The sequence below is a fragment of the Astyanax mexicanus genome, chromosome 2 (genome assembly GCF_023375975.1).
Source record: "Astyanax mexicanus isolate ESR-SI-001 chromosome 2, AstMex3_surface, whole genome shotgun sequence".
Lineage (NCBI taxonomy): Eukaryota > Metazoa > Chordata > Actinopteri > Characiformes > Acestrorhamphidae > Astyanax > Astyanax mexicanus.
The window spans coordinates 1,760,075-1,787,747 of record NC_064409.1 but is presented as its reverse complement, the minus strand read 5'-3'; the positions used below and the strand labels follow the sequence as shown (position 1 = coordinate 1,787,747).

Below are 27,673 nucleotides of genomic sequence, written 5' to 3'. Positions count from 1 at the left end.
AAAATGAATTTTGTGCCAAAGATTTAATGCTAACAAATATAAAATCTGCTAGAAAGATTTTAAGAATCAAAAAGAAAAAGTGTACCTACATATTGCACATTCCACCAAATCTGTAACATAACTTTTTGTCCCCATGAAATGACATGTATAAATATGCGCACAAAATAACTTACATTTAATAAAATGCATTTTTTATTAAGCATAGTGTTGCGCTACGACAGCGTTTTAAAGTAAAAACTCGAGTTTACTTTGAGAATAAAGACATAATATTACAAGAATAAAGAATTACTATTACGAGATTAAATGTGTAATAAATGTGTATTAAGAGAATAAAGTAAAAAAAATTGTATTATATAACAAAGATGTATATTTAAATATTCTTGTTTACTTCATTATTCTTTTCTGTTAATGGATTTTGCCAGTCTTTGCTTTCAGTTTTGTGTTTTTATAGATTTTCTGTGGATTTTAGTAATAAAGTATTTTGCTTCTGGGATCTCTTGATTGCTTTATATTTTTTTGCTTTTATACGTAAATAATCTGCAATTTTGATCAGCTAAATCAACTTTTCAGTTACATTTTTGCAAACGATTTCTAAGAATTTCTTTTTAGATTTCAAATAAAATACGACACACGTGTGACCATGAGTTATAGAATTGATTTTATTTATAAAATAAATTACATAATTCTATAACACGCCTCGTCTGACAGAAAATAATGCAACAAATAAATAACAACCAAGGCAAAGTAGTACAGAGGTACTTGGTGAATTCATCTTTTAGTACTCAATATATAAAGTAAAACAACATTAGTATGATAAGCAGGCAGTATGTTCATTGGTTCCCAGAACTTCAGACTATTTATACTTATTTGAGTATCATAATGTGTTGATTTTAACCCATAAGAGCCCAGACCTACTTCGGAATATTGATGCCAAATTCAAAACTGAATCAGATTAATTTAGAGAGCAGCTCATTCATGTTTTCTTATTGTGATGAAGCACAATATTAATATTTTATAAGCATAATATTTTAAGGTTGAAGTCCTAATGTAACATAAATGCCACACTTATTTTCTAAACTGTGTTTAACAGTTTGTTCTAAAAAAATCAGGTCAGAATTAGGTGTATAGAACATAGCTAAAACATTTAATTGGTAGCTATCTAGCATTTGAATGGTTAAATGGTTGGAAAAGAGCTGTAGAAGCTAAAATACACTTTTTTAAAAAGGAGTTATTTTAGTTTTATCTCCAGCACTATCCCTAAAGCTCTCCTTAGATACTTTAACATGAGTGACAGAAAGAGTTATGTAAGGAATTTTAAGCAGATTTTAAAGGGTCTGTGACACATATATATCACAATGGGCTCTTATGGGTTAACTATTTATTACCATTATTATCATCATACATTGTTTTCTTTTAGCTTAATTTGTGGCAAAGAAGATTTTATCTTTCTGAAACTTTACAATTCGAAGTAGGATGAGTATCATCACACACCAGTAACATGAATTTTGGCAACATCATGAAATCAAAGATGAAACAGAAAGAAAAAGGGTTAAATAAATAAATATAAGACACAAGGTGAATCACAGTAAAAGGTTACAGGGTCTTGTCAGCGGAGTAACTCGCCATTCCAATGCCACAGTGTTCCTGATCATCTGGTCCCCTGGTACTTCTTTCTTCTTCCTCCTCTTCCTCCTCCTCCTCCGCCTCCTCCTCTTCATCCTCCTCATCCTCCTCTCCTTCCTCCTCGTGGGAAAGTCCTCTGCCAGTCTTCGGGCCCTTGCAGATTTTAAGGTGGCGCGTGAGGTGGTATTTTGTAAGAAAGCCCTTGTTGCATTTCTCACAGATGAAGTCCCGTTTCCCGTCATGGGAGTTCAGGTGCTTCTTCAGGTGATCGGTCTTGAGGAACTGCTTGTCGCACTTCGGGCAGGTGATCTGGCGGTCTCTGTAGTAAAAAAACGACAGCAGACAAGTGATGAGAGGAAAATTAAAGGATAGATCCAACAGCTCATCTCTGTTCTCCTTCAGCATTCCCAAATACAGCACTTTTAGCCAATTCTCCCAACACGCATATAATGCTATCGATAGAGGCATAGATAGAGTTACCCATGCAAAAAAAAAACAAACACTTATTTTACACCATTAACAACAAGCTCAAAGTAGCTCCACACTTTATTAGTAGAATTTCTAAAGACCCTGACATTTAAAATAAACTATCTGAAGGTACTGTGTGTATAATAAACAGTGTTTTTAATCAATCAATATGTTCACTTTTAAAGTTATCACTGTCTCGTTTTAAATGTCATTGCCAACAAAGTCTGAAGCAACTTCGAGCTTGTTGTTAATGGTGTAAAATGAGTGATTTATCTGCATGGACTACACTATGCCACTATCACTAGAATTGCACTGTATTTGTGAATATACCATTATTTTTCCTCTCGTCTTGCTGCTTTACTCATATTATTGGTCACATTGCATGTGTCTTTATTACAGTAGCACAAGCCACAGCACTATGTGCAAGCAGCTGCTATTTATCTGTATATTTTCTTAAATACACTTTATTACCTTCAGTAAATCACTCACATGATAGATGTTCGAATTTGCAATTCCACCTTAAATGCTGCCAATTTACTATACCACCTTAAATGCTGCTGGCTGAAGATGAGTTTTTAGGTGATTTGAAATTAACGTCTTCAGCTTTTAAGGTGGAAAAGACCATTCAAATAAAAATCTGCCTTTTAAAGTGGAAGGGAAACATTATAAAATAATATAAAATCACAAGATTTATTATGACACAATATTATATTGATTATTTTAGTCAACAATAAAGTCATGTTCAATACCTCAAAATACGTCACGATACGATTCTTGGCGTCTACAACCAGCACAGAAAGGAATCGTGCAAATAATGTTTAACTGCGTGTAAAAAAACGCATGCATCCATATTTTTGCATCAAATCGATTCACTGGGTCGCTTACAGTTTGGATCGATGCATTGATAGATACAGATTGATGTATTGTTACATCACTAGAACAAACACAAGCAGACAAAACACTGCCCCCAACTGTCATTGTATAATTCAGACCCTGAAAAGTGGTATATAAAAGGAGAAATGTGAAGTCAATTATAACATGGCATTAATTAAACATGCAGCCATTGCATGTGTGCAAGTGTGCAATATTTCAATATACAGAGAGAACAGCTGAATATACTTACAGTGAATGTGAATACATGTGCTGCTTAAGGTCCTGTTTCCTGTTGAAGGTCTTGTCACAGTGATCACACTTGATATTCTTGCCACCCGTGTGAATTACCATATGAGACTCCACATGAGCTTTCTGAGTGAAAGACTTCCCACACACAGTGCACCTGAAATTCTTCTGACCTTCAGGACAGAAAAAGAAAGAGTTAAATACCAGAGGGGTAAAGTAATAAAATACAAATACTTGATTATGTTACTTAAATAGAAATGTAGGTTATCTATACTTTACTGCAGTAATTATTTGACATTTTCACACAATTATCTGAACTTTCTGCTCCTTACATCTGAATAAAAACAGCCTTATTACTATTCACTATTTCATATTATATTTCATACTATACTATTGTTTACTATATACGCTTGTTTTTATTATGCCTTCTCATTGTTCAATAAAAGAAGAAAAACGTATAGGACCCTTACATTACTTTTACTTTTATACTTTAAGTAGTTTTGAAACCATAGCAGGTAATACATGGTGTCACCATGTTTTCCTTATAATGTGGAAGGGCCTAAGTAAACAGAACTTAAATTACTTTAAACGAGCGCTGGATGTTAATCTACACAGATTAATCTCCGAAAAAAATTATTTGTGTGAGTAAAGCGCTTTTATTTATTTACAGTAAGCTTAAAATTCCCATATTTTGTCTAAGAATTTGCAGTAAAGTTTCTCCAGCACTAAGGCTTGGTGCAGCAGCATTAGCATTAGCTGCTAATCACAGACTGAGGAACCCTGAGTGTTCTGTAACCCAGGGCGCTATCAGCTAACGGTTTGTCCCATGTAGCTTGTTTGTTTTAACACGTAATAATGCATACTACAGTCTAATATACTTCCTCCTGAAAGGGGCGAAAGAGCTAGCGTTGCGCTTAGCGGCTACTGCTAATGCTTCTGCACCCAGCCTTAGTGCTGGAACAACTTCACTGAAAACTCTTATATGAACCCTTATAAAGCTTTACTTCAGTGGAGTGACTTTACTGCTCCTTATTACCTGACAAATTTTTGTATAGAAGTGTGAAATACCTGTGTGGATTCTCAGGTGCATCCTCAGGTTGCTCGGGTCACTGAACGCCTTGCTGCAGTAGCTGCATTTGTGTGGTCTCACCCCCATGTGTCCCATAAAGTGCACGTTCAGCTTGGTGGACGTGGTGAACGCTCGTGAACACATGGTGCACTTGAACTTCCTCTCTCTGCCGTGGCGGTGCCCGTTGCTGCTGGCCTGCCCATCACTGTGGGAGTGGCACTGCCAGGACGGGGAGGAGGTGGGGCTGGGGGCTTCACTGGAGAGCTTCTCCTGAGAGTGAGTCTGGCTGTGGACAGTGCGGTTTGGGTCCTCGTGGGCGGGGCTCTGACTGCGGGCGTGGCTGCTGAGGTGAGATTTCAGCTCGGAGAAGGAGGCACATTCTTTTCCACAGTGACAAATCTGACCCTCTGGCACCTGGGGAACACCTGAGGGATTAAGAGTAATAGTACACGTCACTATTCATCAACATTTCTCCCAAATCCCAAATAAAATATGGTCATTTAGAGCATTTCAGAAATCAAGTTCAAAAATCAATTTTTAGTGGAATAACCCTGTTTTTTAATCACAGTTTTTTTCATGCATCTTGGCATCATGTTCTCCTCCACCAGTCTTACACACTGCTTTTGGATAACTTTATGCTGCTTTACTCCTGGTGTAAAAATTCAAGCAGTTCAGTTTGGTGGTTTGATGGTTTGTGATCATCCATCTTCCTCTTGATTATATTCCAGAAGTTTCAAAGAAACTCATCATTTTTAAGTGGTGTCTTATTTTTTTCCAGAGTTGTATAAAAGTTATTTAAATAGGTCATTTGTATTGGAAGCCTGTGCTTAACATGTACATCTTATATTTAATGTTGATGTTACAAACCATCTTTAAACAGTAAAATAAAAATGATGAGAAGAATAAATAATGCTGTTTTTTTCCCCAGTTCAGTGGGCAGGGCTAAGCTAATGTTTCATTAGCTTGTACACTTTTTCATTGGCTGGTTCTGATGGACAACGTGTTTCAATTAGATTGTAATTGTAATTCGTATTAAAATATTTTCTCAAACGAGCGCTATATGTTAATCTAAACAGATTTCTCTCCTGAAAATGTGCTTCCATTAATTTACAGCACAGATTTTCAATATTTCGTCTAAGGGTGAGTCTGCTGGGTGCAGCAGCATTAGCATTAGCTGCTAAACACAGCCCTAGCTGGACGTAAACGCCACCCGATAGTACTAGACTGAGGAACCCCAATAACCCAGAGCACCATCAACTATGTGGTTCATTCCACATAGCTTGTTTTCACTTGGTAAACACACAGACATTTTTTGGGAAGATTAAAGAATTTTAAGTGCGACATATAGTCTAAAAAATATGGTACCTATAGCCCTATTTTATCAAAGGGCACAGGGACAAAAAAAACAAAAAAGTTACTGTGGGTTAAATAGCCTGAGAGTTCCCACACTCTATAGTATTACTCCCAATGAATCCTCATATAACCTACTTTTCTTTTTTTGCTAGAAATCAATTCCCTCATGAGTTGTGCTGAACTCTTACCGAGCTGTCGACTGTAATCTCTGCTGTAATAGAACAGCAGCTCCTGCTCTGGGAGAATCTCTCTGGAGGTGCAGAAATAAAGCTTCCCATTATCAATATATGCCACCAGATTCTGCTCCTCTGAGCTCCTGCAAACACAAAAAAAAACATTTTTTTATGTATTAAATGAGACACTGAGTCAAAGATACTGTTCAAATATACTGAAAACTGTCACTCAGTCATTGGAATTATAATCTGTAAGATTAAGAAGAGTTACCTTGCTTTTCTCACAAACATCATCCAGTTGCATTCGTGTTCATCTGTTGTTAATATACAAAACTCCAGGAGGTCATTGTGGAACATCTGAGAGTCAGAAGCAGGAAAATCTGATTTTACCTTTAATATACAATAATAGTGTGCGTCCGTTGTAAGACATGGGGGAACATTTCTACTCATTTACTAGTGTTAGAGTCTTAAAGCTGGTTTGGAAGTCTGTGTTGAGTCAAAGTGTTGCCTATGGCGAAACCTGAGCACCCTATGCAGCCAAGCATGGTTATACCTCTGCATTCGTGCATCTGCAACTCTGCAGTTTAAATCGTAGAGCTGGGCGATATGGCCCAAAAAAAAAAAAAATTTGATTTTCAATTTAAATCGATTTTTTCCCCTACTAAAATCTCCTAAAAGTCGCTAAATGACGTCGTCGACTAATTTGCATAATACATGTTTTTAAAGCTGTAAAGGATTAACATTGTGAAAGAGAAAAAAGTGAGTAAAAAACACTCTAAATATGTCAGAAATGCTACAATTGAACTCCAACAAATGAACAATTTCTGTTGCTTTTTAAATAGGCAGTCACGTCTCAAAATAACTTTATTTTTACGTAAATAATATTTTTATTTATTACATAAATCAGTTTTTTGCCGTGTTGTTAAATGTTATTATAAGAGCAGTTTTTAATTTTTAATTTTTTATTTATTATTATTATTTTTTTTTTTTAGCATTCCTAAGTTTTCTTTAGGAAGGGAGAGAGGGGCGGGGCTGCACGCGGGAGAGAGGGGCGGGGCTAAGATCAGGGGAGCGTCGGTGGTGAATATTAAAACTCAGAGAAAATCGATTTTCATAAAAACACATCGTCCTTAACTGTAAATTCGAATTAATCGACAAAATCGATTAATCGCCCAGCTCTATTAAATCGTGAAGACGGGAAAATGTTTGGGTAGCTCCGTAGACCAATCACAGCTGTTGCTGTCCGCGTTGTGTGACGTGTGGTTACATTTTTGGAGAGGTGTGCATTGCAGGTGTGAAGCAGAAGTATAATTTGGGCTTTAGGTTAAAGGATGAGGATGAACAATAACCTTCCACAGCTGAGGCGTGTCCTTATCAGACCAGTCTGTGAGTTCCACACTGCTACAGTGCTGCCCAACCATTGGTCCAAAGCAAGTCCTGGTAGGGATGGTCTCTCGTGCAAAGACACCTGGGAATGATATATAAGGAGAAAAGGGTAGCAAGAAAATGATGCAAAGTCCTGATCCAATATGAAGTAAAAAAAATAAAAAAAACAAGTTTTATTTTTGATTAATTATTCATACTAAAACAATGATGTTAAACCATACAATTTTTAGTACTAATTAGCCGTATATACTAATAAAAGTGTATATAAAATCAAATATCAGAGAGAAAAGCCTCGCCACGAAAAACTGCAAACGTGCATTTTAAAAATTAGAGTTTAAAATATGTTATAGTTTAAAAATGTGAGCTGATGAATATTCCCTGTTAATCTGTTAAAATAATGCCTAAGTAGCGTAATTCTACAACTCTGATATTTATTTTTACGCATTTTTGATAAATCAGTGATTCAGATCTTTCTACCCTATTCTGATCCTTTGAAAATTACATGATCAACCCCTAATTTCTGATCATATAATCGGATGAGGGGCATCCCTTTTGTTTTATTCAGGGTTTCTTCAGGGCTACAAAGGAATACCTGGTGTTTTCATACATGTAGTGCAATAAAAACAAGACTAAAACATTATTTAAAAGGTCTTTAAAACACTAAAATTAATCGACTTTCAACTTTTTTAACATTTAAAACATGAGAGCATCTAACTGCAGTATCCCATCCCTCATCTGTACTCACCACTGGGCTCATCAGCCACAGATACTCGAAGGCACAGCGGGCGGGGTAAAGAAAGGCGGGCCCTGCTCTGAATGGGCGTGTCTGGGATAAAGGTGACGGGTCCATGCTCAGGACAGTCTGAGCTGTAAGATCTCTCACATAAAGTGCACCCTGTTCAAAAAACAGAATTAGATATGATAAGAAAATATGAAACGTATGCAAACCAAAAGCTCCTGTGTTATTTGTGCAAATAACACATCAGTGTTTATATACTTTACCCAGTAATTCAGAGCTAAGAAACAAATGGTTAGAATTAGTCTATGGAGGAAAAACACCACCAGCCAAGTACTATTGAGATAGGTAAGTGTAAAAACAGTTACTATAGGTTTAAATAGGATCTCCGGTGGATTTGGCGTTTTACTCTGAGAGACTCTATAAGACTAGGTCAGTGGCTGAACTGCACTTAGCAGGGCATTATTACACATGTTGTAAAGTAACTTATGACATAGCAAAGACTGTGTGTAAAAGTGTAAAAATGTCTTTATTTTAAAATGATTCTAACTGTTGTTCGTCTCACTGCCTCACAGTGCTGTTACCCAATCAGAGGTGATATGTTTGCATGTATGAATATTCACAAGCAAGAGCCGAAATCCCAAAATTCAAAAAACCCACTCCTCCACAGGACTAAAGCAGTGTTATTCCGGATCACCGGAGAATATATATATATATTTTTTTACAAAACAAAACAGCTCACATGGCATTCATTTATTCATATTAGAGACCACAACTAGACATTTTTAAATGAATGAAAAACGATGGAATAAGACTTTTAATTTTAAAGGACTTACAGATAGTAAACACAGTAGCTATGTTCTCCTTATTAGAAGTTGAGTCCTCCAGTTGTAGGGTTGAATTAACCAGCACCAAACTGTTATCAGGCCCCAGAGAAACCTCCGCAGTGATGGGGGACACATTCACGGGCTCCAGCACCATGCCTGAAGCTCCGTGCAGTGAATCCAGCTGAGTCTGCTGAGCCATGGCTCCGGTGAGCACCACGCTAACCACCCCCGAGTTCAGCTCTCCACTAGAGTGCAAAGCTTCACTCAGAGTCCCCGGACCTCCGGACGCAGCCGAGCCGTTCCCCACCCGTCCGCTCATATGCTCCTGTTCCATCACGACCGGCAGCTCCAGCTCAGAGCCGTGCAGAGGCATGACTCCCCCCGACGCGTCCACTCCACCCAGGCCCTCGTGGGTCTGAGTCCGGGCCCCTAACTGCTGCTGGGTCTCCGCCACCACCACACCGTCGATGCTGCCCAGCTCCTCTCCCATCCCGTCAGGAGACATGGGGCTGTTGACCCGTGACTCCATAGAGAGTCCAGTGGTGTCCAGCTGTACTTCGTGACCTCCTCCCTGGTGGAGATCAGCCTGGCCCCCAACCTGCCGCGAGTCTATAGACACCATCGCTTGCTCCAAAGGCCCGACCTGGCCGCTGTAAGGGTCCAGGCCAGAGGGATTATTATTAGGTACAGAAAGAGTCCCATCCATGTTAAGGCTGCTGGGGTGAATGTACTGTGGTGGAGGACGATCTGCCAGATACGACAGAATTCCTGGAAAACCAAAACGATAAACCATAATCAGTCATTAAAGGAGAATTCAGGATTATATTCAAGGGTACATACATTTTTTACCCAATAAATTTCCATGATTTTTTCATGACAATTCTAGGCCTTCAAGGCCAATTTTCAGGAGCATATGATGGACAATAAAAAAACAAAAATCAACTAAAACTATAATCAAAATGTATTATAGTCGGTCTAAACGAATCTGACCCACAATCTTTAATAATAAAATGTGTGTCAGATTCTGAGAGCTCCATTGTGAAGTGTTAAATTACCTTTGAATTAACTTTGAACTGATGTATTCGTAGTTCAAAATAGATTTTCTATGACTTTTCCAGGTTTTTCATGACCGTACGAACCCTGATATTCGCAGTAGTAAATGAAAAAATTATCAGGATTTGCCATCAGATAAGGAAACACTACTGTAAACTGTTGTCAGCAGAGCCGTATTTTATTACTATAAACTGTGCAGTACGTTAATTATATTTAAAAAACAATTTATAAACAATTATATCGCCAACATTTTTGAATATTAGGAACAATACTATACCTTAAAATATGGTGCCATATCACCCACCCCTAATTATCACATCAGGGTTCTACTTTTTTACTGTTTTTAGCAAAAGAAAAATTCACACTGTTCTCATTTCCCATTATATATCTACTGGAAACAGATTATATCTGTCCAGTATCATTTATTTTACTTTAATCCCGGATATATGGAGATATGTGGAGTGCATTATTAGTATTATCAGTTTTATGATATTCTGGATCATTGAGTTCTGTTACGAACCTGATAAAATTCTTGCTTATTTTTTATATCTCAGTTAGGGGTGTGCCATATCATATCTTATAATAACATTTTATATTCATTTTGTTGCAGTAGTGTATTCCTGAAATAGATTTTTTCAATTCAGTGTTTTTTCATATCACAAAGAGTATTGTTATCGTGAAAATACCATGAAATTTCATGATATTATTTTAGTGGCATACTGCCCACCCCTAGTGGATGTCAGGTTAAAAAACGCAACATCTGAGCTACAGCCATGGAAGCAGCCATTGAAGCTAGTAAGCTAATCTTAGCTGCTACACACCCTGAGAAGCCTCAGGATTCATCCAAAAAGCTCAAGGACCAACATTAAAATAAAACTAGAGTAAATATTAGCAGTGATTCGACAGATGGAGTATACTTCGAACCCAGAAGGACTACAAGACAGAAGCTGAGCTGGCTACTTTCATCCTGAACAAGTAGTTAAGCTACTTCTGCCAGGTTGACAGATTTCTTACCTCAATAAAAAACAAGTAACGGTGAAACATTTAGCTACAAGCTAATGTTAGCTATGTTAGCTGCAGACTTTACTGACACTAGATCTAACTGAGATCTAGATCAGGATGCAGATTTTAATGTTAACTGCTAATTTAAGCACTTTATTACTAGGGATCTGTAAAGTTTTTACTTTTTAGGGATGATTAATTAAATAAAAAGGTCAATATGAAATATAAAATATTACAAACAGGCTTCCAATGCAATTGAAATACAAATTTAGTTAAATCTGATTTATTTGCTATACAGATTGTATAGTATCATATTAAAAGTTTTTTCTGTGCATTACAGACAGAAAAACAGCATTTTTACATTATTTTTTCATTACAAAAGGTAATTTAGATCTGAAAGGGTTAAATAAGATCAGCATGAAGGTTAAGGACGTAACAAGTATTGTACCTGGAAGGATGTGTCGAAAATAGCTGCTCTCGAGGTGTGGATACGGGGGAGGCGGTAGTGTATAGTTCCTCTCTGGAAGGCCACACATCACTCCTCTGTCTCCTAATGGACCCATGGGTAGCATGAGGGACAGGGCAGAGGGCAGTGGTCCGAGAGATGGACCCAAGCTTGGTATGGCAACTGGCATGCCTACGACAGGATCAGTAGATTAGAAAGACATTTAGAGAGAACACATTAGAACACACAACACAATAAAATAAGAATATTAAAGAGGAAAACTTAGAAAATATACTAAGCTCTAACCTGGAGTGGCAATGGGGTTGTGAGTAGGTGAGGTAGGAAGGCCTAGATGACTGGCACTGACAGATGGTACACTGAGTTGGTCCATGCCCACAGGGCTAAGGTTCATGTCATTCATCCTGTGCCAAAAACGGAGCAAGATTCAATAAAGCATGAGTTATTTTCAACTATGCAGTTACGCAGTGTTTGCACATAAAAAAAAAAAAATACTAGAAATTATACCACAGTTAGTTTCAACCCTGCAATTTGATTGGCTGAGAGTAGTTCTATGAGTGCCATTATCAGCTGTTAATGCACTGTAACCTAAGCTTTTCATGTATTACTCTGCCACATACAGTTAACGTAGCAACAATGCAGCGCTTACAAGCCAAACAGCGCAGCTACAAACAGAGCAGCAATGGAACTATTTTAACTAGCGGCGTTTTTATTACCAATCACATACTGTTTTCTCCTCCTCTTTAACTCTTTTAAATCTTTCAATAAACAGTGATAACGTGACTTGTATAATCGTAATAAATCACTCGAGGTTCGTGCTATAATGTGTAATACTGGCACCACAGTAATGTCAATATTACACGTTATAGCACTCCCTCTAGTGTATTACTGCTTAAATTATGTCAGAATGTGTTGAATGAAAATGTAAATTATGAGATTACCTGAAAGACTCCTTTCAGTTGTGGCACTGCAAGGGATACATTTTTGAAACTGAAAAGTAACGGTAAGATTAATCTTCAAAAAACATAGATAATAGCAGATCTGTGTAATGTTGTTTAACCATTTCATAAGCCTTAAATAATTTTAATTAAAGTAATAATATCAGATCTACAGATTAACAGTCATTCAGTCTAGACATATGTTACAACTAGTTTACACATAAAAATCTCTCTTCTCTATGATTATTATCAAGAGAAAGATGGATGATCACAAGCCATCAAACCAAACTGAACTGCTTGAATTTTTGCACCAGGAGTAAAGCAGCATAAAGTTATCCAAAAGCAGTGTGTAAGACTGGTGGAGGAGAACATGATGCCAAGATGCATGAAAAAACTGTGATTAAAAACCAACCAGGGTTCTTCCACCAAATATTGATTTCTGAACTCTGAATGTTCATTTTACTCAAACATAAACCTATAAATAGCAAAATCAGAGAAACTGATTCAGAAACTGAAGTGATCTCTTCATTTTATCCAGAGCTGTATAAGCTAACTAGCTATACTATAACTTAGCTAGTTTAGAGTAAAGTAAACATTTCTCCAAGCTATAACGTTACCTATAAATGTATATTAGTGCACATTAATAATACGAACAATCTGCACTTTAAAACATTAACTTAACTCCAGCTAAATTTGAATTAAATGTTTTAAGGCATGCTAACCCTAGCTGACCAGCTAATGCTCTGGTTAAGCAGTTTGTTAGCTATTCTAACTATATATAAAGGAAACTAACGCCTGATAGTCACACTGCAGTGTTTACTCCACCACTTCACAAACAGCAGCACACTGAAACAACCCAGAAATATCTGTATCAACAATTAATACAGGTGAAAATACTCACAATCCAATCTGAAGTTAGCCTCTCTGCTAACAGAAAATACAGAGGAAAACAATAACATGGCTCACAGAGGGACGGTATTTCAAAATAAGAGCCTCAAAGCGCTTTTCATTGGATATCAGTTTCCCTCCCTACTACTGAAATTATTTGATTAAACGTTACAAAAGTGTACATAGCAAAACAAAAAGAAAACGATTTATTATCACGTCTTATCACTTCGATCACCCTCTTGTTAGGCTGTTAGTTGTAGAATATGCATTTATGAAAAATAAATCAAGAATTATCACAGCCTTATTTATTTATTATTATTATTATTATTATTTGATATATATATGTAATTGTCTTAAATTTCATTTATTTAATTCATTTTAATTTTTTTTTGCAATTGATATCGCTAAGCAGCTTTACAGAAATGTAATCACTGGGCGGAGAATCAGACAAATCATTGAACATCCAACACAGGCTTTAATGCCTACGATTTAATTAACTGGTCCCCACACCTTAATAAGTCATAGCCACGCCTTTTGATATCTCGCTCCCACGCTTTAGGATCTCTTTCCACAACCTAATTATCACATTCCTACGCATTAGGTTCTCGTTCCCATGCTTTAATAAGTCGTGGTCATGCAATTGTAGCTAAAATTCAATTAACGTTAACTCGTTCCCATGCATTAGGATCTCACTCCCACGCCTTAATTAGCTTGCTTCCACGCGTTATTTTTTTAACATAATGTCACCTTATAGGCTAAATAAATTCCGTGTCTGAAATGCAGCTGTTTATAATAAGGGACTTTAATTTTGAAGCTTTGGGTAACCGAGTCACCGGAAGGTAGCTAGGCTAGGCTAACAGTACTAGCTAAAACCTGCTGTGTAATCTCGGCAGCGCTGCGTTCTGATCAGTCCTGAGGAATAAAGCCTATAATCTATAATCTATAAAACATGCCTGATTATTTAGGAACCGAGCAGCGCAAAGTGAAGGAGGAGGAGAAGGACGACGGGCCGATTCGGGGTAAATTCTAATTAATGATTTGCTGTGTGTAAATATATTTACTGTAAATTCATCCCAGCGGTGCTGCGGATCTGCCTGCTAGCCTAGCCTAGCTACTGTGCTGCTCTCTCTCTTTGCTAAACACAGATAAATCTAGAGTTTATGGGTTTATATACAGATTAACCTGCTTAGAAAAGGAGATAAAGAGCTAAATATGAAAAACTGTCCATTAATAACAGTTCAGGTAACTCTGAAGGCTTACTGCAGCTTTACCAGCGCTGATTAAGGTTTTAAGCTACTAGCTAACGAGCTAAACGTCAACTATTCAAAGTCAATTTACTATATTTTAGCAATAAACTCATTTAATCATTCACTATTCAAGGTATTTTTTATAGTACATCCTTATTTTATTTAATTTTTTCATGTCTTACCTTTTGAATAAACGCCAGTTTTGTATCACTACCCCTCTAATGCACAACATGGGTCAAAAACGACCAGCATTAATTTTCTATGCTAATTAATGTAACAGTTATAGCTGAGGGTTTCTATAATAAAGCTTTGGAAAAAAGAAATAAGAGTACCTAAAATTGATGAGATAATCAAGAGAAAGATGGATGATAACAAGCCATCAAACCTTACTGAACTGCTTGAATTTTTGCACCAGGAGTAAAGCAACATAAAGTTATCCAAAAGCAGTGTGTAAGACTGGTGGAGAACATGATGTCAACATGCATGAAAAAAAAACTGCGATTAAAAAAACAGGGTTATTCCACCAAATATTGCTTTATAACTATTAAAACTTTATCAATATGAACTTTTCATTGCATTATTTGAGGTTTGAAAGCTCTGCATTCATTTTTACCATTTTGTATCACTATCCCTGTAATGCACAAAAAGAGTAAAAAACGGCCCATATTTATTTTCTATGTTAATTCATGTATGGCTGAGGGTTTATTTAGCACAAATTATTATTTTTATTGTCTTTTTTTTTTACTTTATAAAGTAGAAGCTTTTGTATGTAAACATGTATCATGTTTACACACACAGGTCAGATATGACCCACATTTACCATTTCCCAGCTCAGCACAGCTCCAGTTTCCACCATCAGAAGTACACTGAACAGCAATGTTGTGCATGGAGATTTGCAAGGAGAAAGTCATTTTAAAGCTTGATGTTTAGATTCCGTTGTGTTAAAGTTTTGTCTAAAATTGCCTTATTGTACTATTAAAAATGATTATGATTTTATTTTTTGCTTTGTGTTTTTACAGCTTTGGATGAAGGTGATATTGCTCTTCTGAAAACTTATGTAAGTTGGATATGTCTGATATCTAGCTAATATAATACAATATTCAGCCATACTCTGAATTATATTGTCTATATTCTATTGTTAAGCACTGAAATGGATCTGTGACCATATTTTCAAAACTTGTATAATTTCACAGGGTCAGAGCACCTATTCTCGTCAGATTAAACAAGTGGAAGATGATATTCAGCAGCTCCTCAAGAAGATAAATGAACTCACAGGTATGTGTATTATGATTGAGCTTGTAGAGATATATAAGGAAAGGTGATATCACAACAATTAACCCAACATGTTTGACTGAAAGTGCTTAGATCCATTACCAACTGTACAGAACTAACATAAAACACAGGAAATAGATATACATTGGCAGTTTGGCTGCTTTAAACATCTAAAAGACTTGTTTTATTAAGATAAAATAATTATAATTGTTTTAACTCATGTGGACTGTTAAAGAGGTACTGGTAACATTTTGTTTTAATGTTTTAAACTTCTTAAATGTCCTTTACTGTGTGTGTAGGCATTAAAGAGTCAGACACAGGGCTGGCCCCTCCTGCATTATGGGACTTGGCTGCAGACAAACAGACCCTGCAGAGTGAGCAGCCCCTACAGGTTGCCAGGTATTGCAAAGAAAATGCATTAAAATTATTTTTAACAATATGTAGTCAATAATCGTTAACTTTAGGGTTTATTGTATCTCTTCAGAAAGGGAGCAGATGATGCAGCAATTAATTATTAGAATCCATTCCTTAATTCCTCTGTGATATGGAGCTGAAATTAGCTTTTATTTTATTTTTATTTATTTTTCCATTCCACCTTAAATTAAGCAGTTTCTGTTCTGTTTTGCACCATTTAAGGTGGAATGGGAAATTTGGCTAGCTACAGTTGTGGTCAAAAGTTTACATACACTTGTAAAAAAACATAATGTTATGGCTGTCTTGAGTTTTCAATAAGTTCTACAACTCTTATTTTTCTGTGATAGAGTGATCGGAACACATACATGTTTGTCACAAAAAACAGTCATAAAATTTGGTTCTTTCATAAATTTATTATGGGTCTGCTGAAAATGTCACCAAATCTGCTGGGTCAAAAATATACATACAGCAACATTAGTATTTGGTTACATGTCCCTTGGCCATTTTCACGGCAACTAGGCACTTTTGGTAGCCATCCACAAGCTCCTGGCAAGCTTCAGGTCGAATGTTTGACCACTCTTCTTGACAGAATTGGTGCAGTTCAGCTAAATGTGATGGTTTTCTTGCATGAACCCGTTTCTTTAGCACTGTCCACATGTTCTCAATGGGGTTTAAGTCAGGACTTTGGGAAGGCCATTCTAAAACCTTAATTCTAGCCTGGTTTAGCCATTCCTTTACCACTTTTGATGTGTGTTTTGGGTCATTGTCTTGTTGGAACACCCAACTGCGCCCAAGACCCAACCTTCGGGCTGATGGTTTTAAGTTTTCCTGCAGAATTTGGAGGTAATCCTCCTTCTTCATTACAGAGACGAGACATATTACTAACGATTGGTTTATGCCTGTTTTAAAGAAAATGGCCATAAAACATTGAAAATATACAATAATTTATTAATTCTTATAATTTTTTTATTTAAAATCTAATACTCTTTACACTTTACCCTAACCCTTAAACCAAACCTAACAAGAATCACCCTACCCTTAGCTGTGAATGTATATAAAAAATAGTAAAATGAGATCAAAATTAAGATTTATATGAGATAAAAGATTTTTTTTTTTACATTTTTAATGATGTAATCTCAACTTTTTAGATGTACCAAGATCATCAATGCTGACTCTGAGGACCCAAAGTACATCATTAATGTGAAGCAGTTCGCAAAGTTTGTGGTGGACCTGAGTGATCAGGTTGCTCCCACTGACATCGAGGAAGGAATGAGAGTTGGGTAAGCAGAAGAGAGCAAGACTGAGGGATCAAGAGTCATTTTTTAGAAAGTCTGGATTCGACTTTAATGTTCTTGCATTGTTTGCTTGCCTTCTAGTGTCGACAGAAACAAGTACCAGATCCACATTCCCCTCCCACCCAAAATTGATCCCACAGTGACCATGATGCAGGTGCGGAGAAATTACCCCAGTATAAAGCATGCAGAGATAAATGTGCACTATGTAAATGTTAGATTTAAGTTTTTGGTTTTTGAATAATGTGAGGTGGAAAGTAAACTGAACCAGTTTTCTGAGTTTATGTTCACATTACAAGCCACGTTGCTCAAATCCGATTTTTTGCACAGATCAGATTTGGCTATCTTGACGGTTTAAGCCAGGTTAACACTACATGACGCAGGGTCGCAATTTACACGATTTCTTCGCTGTGGGAAATCGCCGACTCACCTCACAGCTCTCCAGAAACACGTTAATCACGAGAACACCAGAACTAAACACACGAGAGAACTAGTGATGCCATGCAGAGAATCTCTATAGTGGAGAATACGCACTTAAAGTGAGTCTAACATGAATAAGTTCATATAAAGCAACTGAGTAAAATCAGATTTTATAAATGTCTAATCAGTTTTATACTGAAATATGTACTTATGTCCTCCACACATACTTTTTTTTTATTATTATTTTCATAATTAAACATGCTCTACCTTTAGCCTTCAAGATCAGCTCACCAACCAATCAGCTCACAGTAGCAGTAATGCTTTACAGTGCTTTACAGTGTAAAACCTGTTTTCTGTAGATAAACTAAAATATACAGGCACGCTTTTTTTTTTAGCTTCTTTAGTAAAATACTTTCTTCTACTTTCTAAAATTAAAGAAATACTCAGAATAAGTAAATTCATTATTATTTTTAATTTAAACTTTTTGGCTTTTATATTCATTCACCCCTTTATAGAGGGCTCGCTCACTTGTGAGTTGAAGTTATTTACTGATATAACAGGAGGACAGAATGTGTTCAGACTCTCTCTATAAACGGCTCTGGTGTTTTTTGGAACCGTGGTTCTCTTTCTGTGATCTCATTGGCTGTATGTAGCTGCTGCTCCTGACTCCCAGTCGCCGACTGAGTCAGATATTAAACCGATTTGACCGTTCACAGTCATGTCGCATGTCCATGGATCGGATATGTATCTGATTTGGGACTACATATGAAAGTGACTCAAATCTGATTTGAAACAATCGGATTCGGCACGTTCACACAGCCATGAAAAAACAAAACAAAAAGATTTGACCCACATTAAGCAAAAAATCTGATTCAGCTTGGTAATATTCTCAAATAATCCTATTTTTTTCTTGTTAACTAGGTGGAGGAGAAGCCTGATGTAACCTACAGTGATGTGGGCGGCTGCAAAGAGCAGATTGAGAAGCTCAGAGAAGTAGTTGAGACTCCTCTGCTGCATGTAAGTCATACATTCTGAGTTCTCCTAAATGTCACACATGATTAAAATCATCTAGTTCCCCTCTGAGCTTTATAACACCGACAAAGGTTGCTAGGAACCTGGGTGTTCTGGTTGATGACCAACTCTCCTTCACGCACCATGTGGCCTCAGTTGCTCGGTCCTGCCGCTTTGCGCTCTATAACATCCAAAAAATTAGACCGTTCCTGACGCAACAGGCCACCCAAATCCTGGTGCAAGCGGTCGTCATCTCACGCCTCGACTACTGCAATGCCCTGCTAACTGGCCTCCCGGCCTGCGTAGTAAAACCACTCCAGATGATCCAGAACGCAGCAGCACGTCTGGTCTTCAACCAACCAAAACGGGCACATGTCACTCCGCTGCTCATTGAGCTCCATTGGCTACCAGTTGATGCTCGCATCAAATTCAAAGCTCTTACAATCGCCTACAAGGTGATACAGAACAGCTCCTTCCTACCTGCACTCGCTCCTGAAGGCTTACGCTACCTCCCGGCCGCTGCGCTCCTCCAGTGAATGTCGCCTCGCTTTGCCAAACACTCACACAAAGCAATCCAGACTGTTCTCATACAGAGTTCCCCAATGGTGGAACAAACTACCTTCCACTACCAGATCAGGAGAATCTCTCACTATCTTTAAGAAACTCCTGAAGACTGAGCTCTTCAAAGAGCACTTACTCTCCTAACACCTCTAACTAACTACCTTCTACTACCAGATTAGGAGAATCTCTCACTATCATTAAGAAACTCCTGAAGACAGAGCTCTTCAAAGAGCACTTACTCTCCTAACACCTCTAACTAACTACCTTCTACTACCAGATCAGGAGAATCTCTCACTATCTTTAATAAACTCCTGAAGGCAGAGCTCTTCAAAGAGCACTTACTCTCCTAACACCTCTAACTAACTACCTTCCACTACCAGATCAGGAGAATCTCTCACTATCTTTAATAAACTCCTGAAGACAGAGCTCTTCAAAGAGCACTTACTCTCCTAACACCTCTAACTAACTACCTTCTACTACCAGATTAGGAGAATCTCTCACTATCATTAAGAAACTCCTGAAGACAGAGCTCTTCAAAGAGCACTTACTCTCCTAACACCTCTAACTAACTACCTTCTACTACCAGATCAGGAGAATCTCTCACTATCATTAAGAAACTCCTGAAGACAGAGCTCTTCAAAGAGCACTTACTCTCCTAACACCTCTAACTAACTACCTTCTACTACCAGATTAGGAGAATCTCTCACTATCATTAAGAAACTCCTGAAGACAGAGCTCTTCAAAGAGCACTTACTCTCCTAACACCTCTAACTAACTACCTTCTACTACCAGATCAGGAGAATCTCTCACTATCTTTAATAAACTCCTGAAGACAGAGCTCTTCAAAGAGCACTTACTCTCCTAACACCTCTAACACACTAACTACTTCTAACCTCATTTCCTTCTTCCCCTCCTTCACTCCTCTATCCTATTATTCCCCTTTGTCCTCCTTTTATCCCTATCCAAAGATGTTTTTCCTTTAAACTTATTTTACATTGTACTTGACTATTGTAAGTCGCTTTGGACAAAAGCGTCTGCCAAATGTAATGTAATGTAATAATTCTGTCTGTACCTGCAGCCGGAGCGCTTTGTGAACCTGGGTATTGAGCCTCCTAAAGGAGTTCTGCTGTTCGGACCCCCAGGAACAGGAAAGACCCTGTGTGCTCGGGCTGTGGCCAACCGGACCGATGCTTGCTTCATCAGAGTCATCGGCTCTGAGCTGGTACAGAAGTATGTGGGAGAGGTGAGTTTTTTTAAATAGCCTTTAGCTGGAAAAAACCTGTTTAAAAGTTAAGACAAGATGTTTCTGATTGAACATATGGAACAGTTTGCACACTGGCACAGTTTGGTCCGATTAAAACAGACTCTGGTTTAGTTGTACTCTTGGTGTGGTTTGTTATAAATAGCTGTTCAGGTGCAATTTAACCTGATTTATGACCCAGATATTTACCATAGCTTTGAACAAATGCTGTGCTCCATGCCAAGCTGTTCACATGCTGTTTAGCGTTCACTGCATTACTTATCTGTACAGCGTATTTCATTAAAAACACAGTTTTTAAAAGCGCAGCTGCAAATTATCAGCGTTCAGTGTTAAAGCAGCTTTACATACATGCTGCACAGATATACGTACTGGTCTGGAACAGAGGACCTTCTTGCTGTTTTTTCTTTTTTGCTTCTGCGCCATACAGCTCTATCCAATCAGAGGTGACATTTTGATGCGTTTAGGATTGTGCCTGCGTGAAGAAAAACCAAACCAGACCATAGGAACCAACTACAGGAGTGAAAGTACAATAGTAATTACTGTTGAATACGTTTTTCTCTCTGTAGGGTGCCCGGATGGTTCGAGAACTGTTTGAGATGGCTAGGACTAAGAAGGCTTGCCTCATCTTCTTTGATGAAATTGATGCTATTGGAGGTACTGTTTCCTACTGAGGTCCTTTTATAGCATGAGATCATTTGCACATTAAGCTACATAGCATTTCACAATTACGGTGATAATGATCACAGGAATTCAGAATTGTTGACATGTAACACAAAGACTGCTAAGTAATTCAGTAATTCATTTGAAAATGTAAAAGTGATATATTGATGTATTACACACAGAGTGATCTATTTTAAGCATTCATTTCTTTTATTGTTGATTTATCGGGTAGTGTGCCAAATCCTGCTGGAAAATGAAATCTGCAACTTTGGACTTGATAATAAAACACAGTGGATCAACACCAGCAAATGACAGACATGTCTCTCTACAAACCATCACTGATTGGTGGAAACTTCACACTAGACCTCAAGCAGTTTGGACTGTGTGTCTCTCCACTCTTCCTCCAGACTCTGATCCTTTGATTTACTTTAAATGAAATGTAAAATGTACTGATGATCAGTGATGGTTTGGAGAGACATGTCTGTCATCTGCTGGTGTTGATCCACTGTGTTTTATTATCAAGTCTAAAGTCAGTGCAGTTTTGTTTTCCCACAAAATCTTACAGCACTTCATATCTTACAGCTTCCCTCTGCTGATAACAACTTTTATGGAGATGCGGATTTCATTTTCCAGCAGGACTTGGCACACTGCCCACACTGTGCCACTGTACTAAAAGTACCAATTGATCTTATATAATCTATTTTTTTTTTATGGCTTTTGGGTTTCCATTGGCTGTAAGCTTAATAATCATCAACAATAAAATAAATAAACACTTAAAATAGATCACTCTGTGTGTAACACAGCTATATATAATATGAGTTTCTCATTTTCAACTAAATTACTTTTCAATGATATTCTAATTTTTGAGATACGCCTGTAAATCACAAATCTAATGGTCCTGCTCTGGTGTTTTGAACAGGTGCTCGTTTTGATGATGGAGCTGGAGGAGATAACGAGGTGCAGAGGACCATGCTGGAGCTGATTAACCAGCTGGATGGATTTGATCCAAGAGGAAACATCAAGGTTCTGATGGCCACAAACAGACCCGACACTCTTGACCCGGCTCTGATGAGACCCGGCCGTCTGGACCGAAAGATTGAGTTCAGTCTGCCGGACCTGGAGGTGAGGGATTTTTATTTATTTATTTTATTTATTTTAGTGTTTTTTTTTTTAGAAATAAGACACCCGCTGGCCAAATATGGTCTAATTGTCTAAAAATAAATAGGACAGAAGCGTGCTTTGACTAAAAACTACATTTCCCACAATGCACGTTGATTGTGTTACCTGCAGTTACAGCTTACCTCCACTACACGGCAGTGTAGTCATTGATGTGTTTATTGTAATTAGGCTTGTCACAATAATTGCAATATCGATTTATCGTACAATAAATGAACATGACCTCTATAAGTTTTGATCATTGTGATATGGTCTATTGTGTTTATTTGTATGTTTGTTCACATATATAACAGTGAAGAGTATTTAAGCCAGTCATGCTGTGAGTCCATACACTCAGTGTGGACTAAACTAGATGAATTATAAAACTAATTATAATAAATAATTTATTTAAATTTTGTTGTACTTAAAGTGTATGCATGCTTTTTATGATATTCTGTTATCATCATATCTGTGGCATTTAATAGTCTTAAATTTAGAAAAATATCGTATATCGCAATCATTTCTGGGACAATATATCGTCCACAAAAAAAATCTTATCGTGACCAGCCAAATTATAATCAAAGCAACTCATTAGTTTGATGCAAGTCAATTTTTTGTCACATGAACACATGTTCTTAGCAGCTTACAATTTTTCATTTTGTATTAATTTAAACTTTTCAGTATATCAAATGTTTTGATTAAAGTTAATATTATAACTTGTGTTTGATGATGTTTTTTTTTTATTCACTTGAATAGTTTGATCCTTGATAGATTGGAGTTTGTGGATTTCATAACATGACAATTTAAAAGGATTTATGTTAAAACAGAGCAACAAACAAACATATATATATTTCCCATGCAACTGTAATGTTTTAATTGGGTAAGGTTTCCACTTTAAAAAAAGACTACCTTTATAAATGTTTCATACATGGTTTACAATTAGTTTATTAATGGTTACTAATTAGGTTGTAAATGCCTTACAAATCATTAATAATCAGTTATGACACATACATAGAAAGCACAACAATGACCTGTTGTTTATAAATGACTAATAAATAGTTAGTGGTGGCATTTACAACCTAATTAGTAACTATTAATAAACTAATTGTAAACCATTTATAAACCCTTTATAAAGGTAGTCTTATTTTAAAGTGGTACCTGGATAAATAATACATTCAACGTTATTTAACATTAGGGGCTAGTTACATTTATTTTCTATTACCGGTACATTTTGTTAAATTTATAAGTTACCTCTGGCCCTTTGAAGACAGCCGTTATATAATTTTTTTAAGGTGGTATTGTAAAAATGGACAGAGTAAGCTGGAGCAGTCAGATTATGATGTTTTGCTGCCATCTACTGATGAAGAATCATGATTTCATGTAAAACAAGTGTCAAAGTGGTTTTTATTGTCATTTCAGCTATATACAGAGTACACAGTGAAACGAAACAACGTTCCTCCAGGGACCATGGTGCACATAAACACAGTGTAGACAGAACAATAGTACAACAGTACAAAAGTGCAGACAGACAATATAACACAATACAGACAAAGAATAATAAATAACAAGACAGTGTGCAAATTATGCAGTGTGCAAAAAAGACCAGTGAGGTAGTAATTACTCTATTACACAGTGTGCAATAGAGTCCAGTGAGGTAGTAGGGTTTTTAGTGCTTTCCATTTTCTGGGGTAAGTGGGGTAAGAGTGTGTGTGCATGTACAGAAAAACCATCAGTTCAGTCTCTGCAGTTGAGGAGTCTGATGGCTTGGGGGTAGAAGCTGTTGCAGAATCTGGTCGTGCTGGACCGGATGCTGCGGTACCTTCTTCCCGAAGGCAGGAGGGAGAACAGTTTGTGTGAAGGATAGGAATATCACAATAGGAAGTAGGAAATAGGAAATCACTAAATGAAGAACTGAAAGTGAATGCAGCACTGTGCACAAATTACCCACAATTACCCTAATCCACTGTTTCTCTGCTTCTGCTTTCAGGGAAGAACTCATATCTTTAAAATCCACGCTCGGTCTATGAGTGTGGAGAGAGATATCCGGTTTGAGCTGCTGGCTCGGCTCTGTCCCAACAGCACAGGTACCTTTTATATAAATTACTTTAATAAAAAGTTTCTTTAATAATGCAAAATCCTCAACCAAGCCTTTAATATATGATCTCATATCTGACAAATTTCAGTTAGTTATCAGTTCAGTCTCTTCTGGGTTCTACCTAGAGCTGGGCAGTTCATAAATACATATTTAGATTAATCAAATTATTGTTTTACTGCTGTTTTTTTCTTTAATGAGAGAATGGAGAGTTGTACATCTTTATAAGTATAGAACGTTTCCTTGTAAAAGAAAATTGTATTTAAGTATATATTTTGTTTAAGTATTATAAATACTTTTAACATTAAAATTAGTACATACTTAGTAAATACTAAATGCACAGTTTTGCAGCAACTTATAGCAATGTAAGTATATTTTGATTTACGCTCTATTTAAATACAACATAAAAGCATTAGGTTGTGCTTTTGAGTGCTTTTTTCGAATATCTTCTGTGAACTTCTGTTTTTTTAACATTATTTTAATACACTTGAAGTATTTTGAAATTTAGTATTTTGCGTCTTGATGCACATATTGTGTACACCTTAATGACACTGGAAAAAAATATATATTTTTTACTAACACAATGTTTAGTTTAAAGCATATAAAATAAATTTTATGAAAATAGAGTATATTTAATTTGTATTAAAACAAAGTTTATTACATTGAAAATGTACTTTTAGTGTTCTTTCCTAATTTGGGCTACAGGGGAAGGTGATACAAACCCCTTTTTCTGCAGTAAAATAAGTTATTTACAGTATGAAAACATTTTATAATTTCTATTTATTATCATTATTATTATTTTGAATAGAAATCCTCAAGATATATGTTTGTGTAATATCAGGCACAAAATTGATAAAAATGCCTAGCTTTTAAGGGTTAAAGAAACCTGTAAAAACACACATATCTGTCGCTGATTTTCATATTTTGTACTGTTCTTTAACTCAAAAGTAAGCTTCTAGTAAGGCTGTAAGGAGCTGCTCTCATTTCTCTTTTTGCAAAATGTAAAATTAATCTTTTAGCTCTTTTTCAATTATTTAAGAACTAAAAAAACAAACAAACACAGGTCAGAATTGCAATGGAGGGAGAATCGCTTGAGATTTTTATTTATCTATACAATATCGCCCAGCCCTCGTTCTAGAATTAACCCTGTGTGTGTGTGTGTGTGTGTGTGTTTGGTAATGTCGTCCTATAGGAGCTGAGATCAGGAGTGTGTGCACGGAGGCGGGCATGTTCGCCATCAGAGCTCGAAGGAAAATCGCCACAGAGAAAGACTTCCTGGAGGCCGTGAACAAGGTCATCAAATCCTACGCCAAGTTCAGCGCCACGCCGCGATACATGACCTACAACTAGAGAGATCTCCCCTCCACGCCTTACTCTTCCTTATTTGTCCTTTTTCAGCTCCTTTGCTAAAGATCTAAGCAGCGTATTAACAGTTAATCACAGTTTAATGTTTTCTTCAGTGTTCTCAGTAATTAATAAACATAAAAATGTACGTCTCGTTTGTAAGCATCTTCTTCTTTTATAAACTCTCTGCTTCTGAAAGCCATATTATTATATATATTTTATCTATTTTATATATATATTTTTTTTATTATTATTATTTTATCATCTTATCTGTGATATCTTTATTACTGCAGTTCTTCTTCTCCTGTCAGATTAACTCTAATTCTAATTCTTCTCATCAGTTCTGCTGAAACTGAGACTCAGTCCTTATTAATCATGTTAATCTAAAGAGCTAAAGGCTAAAGCTGCTGTTTCCATGTGGGTCAGCCAGACGTCTTCCTGTAGCAGTATTTTTTATCTCCAGTTTCCAACAGTCTTTTTTAAAGATGTAGGAAACCCAAACCAGGATTAATTTTAGTTTTGAACTGTATACAATTTTAAATGGTGATTTTTATATATTTTTTCCATTTACAACTGACCCTTTATTACTGTATTTACTGCGCAAGTAGCTGATTACTCCCTCTGTTAGTTTGCCTTGCAGAGACTCTTCAATTTCAATTAGACTATAAATTCAGGTCTTATTTTTAATAGTAATAAAAAACAGTCTTGTTACTCCTATTTAATTTCAGCTGGTTTTCATTCCGGCTTCTCATCGTTCAATAAAATAAAACCCCTATCCAGATAAATCTCTCCATCCAGATAGAGTGAATCTGATTGTGATTGGATGTAGAGAATTATAAACATATACCATTCCCACTCCCTATTGGTTTATACTGTGATCCTAAGCTTTTTTTTAAATATATATTTTCTGTGCAAAATCCCATATTATATTATCAACATTTACATTTTAATATTTTAACATTATAGGTATTATAGCTTTTAGAAAAATGTGTTTTGGGGAGGGGGGGGTGTAGTGCACTATAGGATTTTGTTCTTAATAGCTTTATTTTTTTCTCTTACCATTACTTTTACTTCTATACTTCAAGTAGTTTTAAACTTTTAAGTACTTTTACTATACTTTTACTTAAAGAGTAAAAAGCTTGAGTTGATGCTTCAACTTTTAAAAAAGTTGTATTTCTTTTTAAACTTAAGTATCTATACTTATACCTAAAGAGTAATGAATATAGATAGTTTTCACACCTTTGCCTGTGTTAAATCAGTTTTGGTAGTTATTATTATTATTAATACTATTAGTATTATTATAAGCGTGTTGAGCTGTTTAATGATAATGTGCTAACAGCATTTCTAGACAACACGATTCTTTGTTAGCTTTTGTTAAACAAAACAAAATGGCTTTAGGTTTTTTAGATTTATGAGCAGAAGAAACGAGCTCGAACCTTTCAGAAAAAAAAGATCCTTAAAATGATGATCTTTACCTTGAGATTTCTCTCAAATGCACAGAAACAGCAGTGATAATGTAGAAAAAAGGGCTCTGTGGGCGTGGCCTAAGCTTTTGTTCTTAATGGCTTTATTTTTTCCTCTTACATTACTTTTACTTTTATACTTTAAGTAGTTTAAAAGTTTTGAAAGCAGTACTTTTTTAAAACACTTTTACTTAAAGAGTAAAAAGCTTGAGTTAATACTTTTTCAACTTCTACAGAAGTATTTTATTAAACTCTAGTATCTATACTCTATTCTACCTACAGAGTAATGACTTTTAAAACATAATTCTAAATCATATTAAGATTAAATTAGTGAAATATAAATCACAATTTTTTTATTTAAAAACAGCATTTTTCAAGTTAAA

The 27,673-nt window shown here is 36.3% G+C and overlaps 2 protein-coding genes across 3 annotated transcripts; one reads left to right on the top strand and one right to left on the bottom strand.

Moving 5' to 3' along the window:
- Positions 1-638: 638 nt before the first annotated feature.
- prdm4 (PR domain containing 4) lies at positions 639-13,186 on the bottom strand. Of its 2 annotated transcripts, XM_022671731.2 has the most exons (12): positions 13,112-13,186; positions 12,214-12,262; positions 11,561-11,676; positions 11,258-11,446; positions 8,764-9,522; positions 7,937-8,086; positions 7,155-7,273; positions 6,077-6,162; positions 5,821-5,948; positions 4,279-4,704; positions 3,215-3,383; positions 639-1,942 (listed from the first exon to the last, which is right to left on the bottom strand). In XM_022671731.2, exons 3-12 carry the CDS (start codon positions 11,673-11,675, stop codon positions 1,594-1,596), a joined length of 2,490 nt encoding a protein of 829 aa, XP_022527452.2. In that variant the 5' UTR covers position 11,676; positions 12,214-12,262; positions 13,112-13,186; the 3' UTR covers positions 639-1,593. The 2 variants fall into 2 exon arrangements, with proteins under 2 accessions (XP_022527452.2, XP_049330957.1); XM_049475000.1 differs by lacking the exon at positions 12,214-12,262 and having other exon boundaries at positions 13,112-13,155.
- Positions 13,187-13,949: 763 nt separating this feature from the next.
- Positions 13,950-25,975, top strand: psmc2 (proteasome 26S subunit, ATPase 2). The gene is made up of 12 exons (XM_022671737.2): positions 13,950-14,117; positions 15,365-15,402; positions 15,539-15,620; positions 15,917-16,016; positions 17,180-17,311; positions 17,408-17,480; positions 18,665-18,760; positions 20,394-20,558; positions 21,143-21,230; positions 22,156-22,358; positions 24,379-24,475; positions 25,676-25,975. The coding sequence occupies exons 1-12, from the start codon at positions 14,048-14,050 to the stop codon at positions 25,831-25,833; spliced, it is 1,302 nt and encodes a 433-aa protein (XP_022527458.2). The 5' UTR covers positions 13,950-14,047; the 3' UTR covers positions 25,834-25,975.
- Positions 25,976-27,673: the final 1,698 nt, after the last annotated feature.

What these genes read in the sequence shown, in the direction of transcription:
- prdm4 (XM_022671731.2), bottom strand. Translation starts at nt 11,675, where the DNA reads ATGAATGACATGAACCTTAGCCCTGTGGGCATGGACCAACTCAGTGTA. An exon ending in AGCTACTGTGTTTACTATCT is followed by an intron (nt 8,087 to 8,763) that starts GTAAGTCCTTTA and finishes TTTTTTGAACAG; the next exon opens with GGTGCACTTTATGTGAGAGA. An exon ending in CACATGTATTCACATTCACT is followed by an intron (nt 1,943 to 3,214) that starts GTAAGTATATTC and finishes TTTTTACTACAG; the next exon opens with AGACCGCCAGATCACCTGCC.
- psmc2 (XM_022671737.2), top strand. Translation starts at nt 14,048, where the DNA reads ATGCCTGATTATTTAGGAACCGAGCAGCGCAAAGTGAAGGAGGAGGAG. An exon ending in CCACAGTGACCATGATGCAG is followed by an intron (nt 17,481 to 18,664) that starts GTGCGGAGAAAT and finishes CTTGTTAACTAG; the next exon opens with GTGGAGGAGAAGCCTGATGT. An exon ending in TCAGTCTGCCGGACCTGGAG is followed by an intron (nt 22,359 to 24,378) that starts GTGAGGGATTTT and finishes TTCTGCTTTCAG; the next exon opens with GGAAGAACTCATATCTTTAA.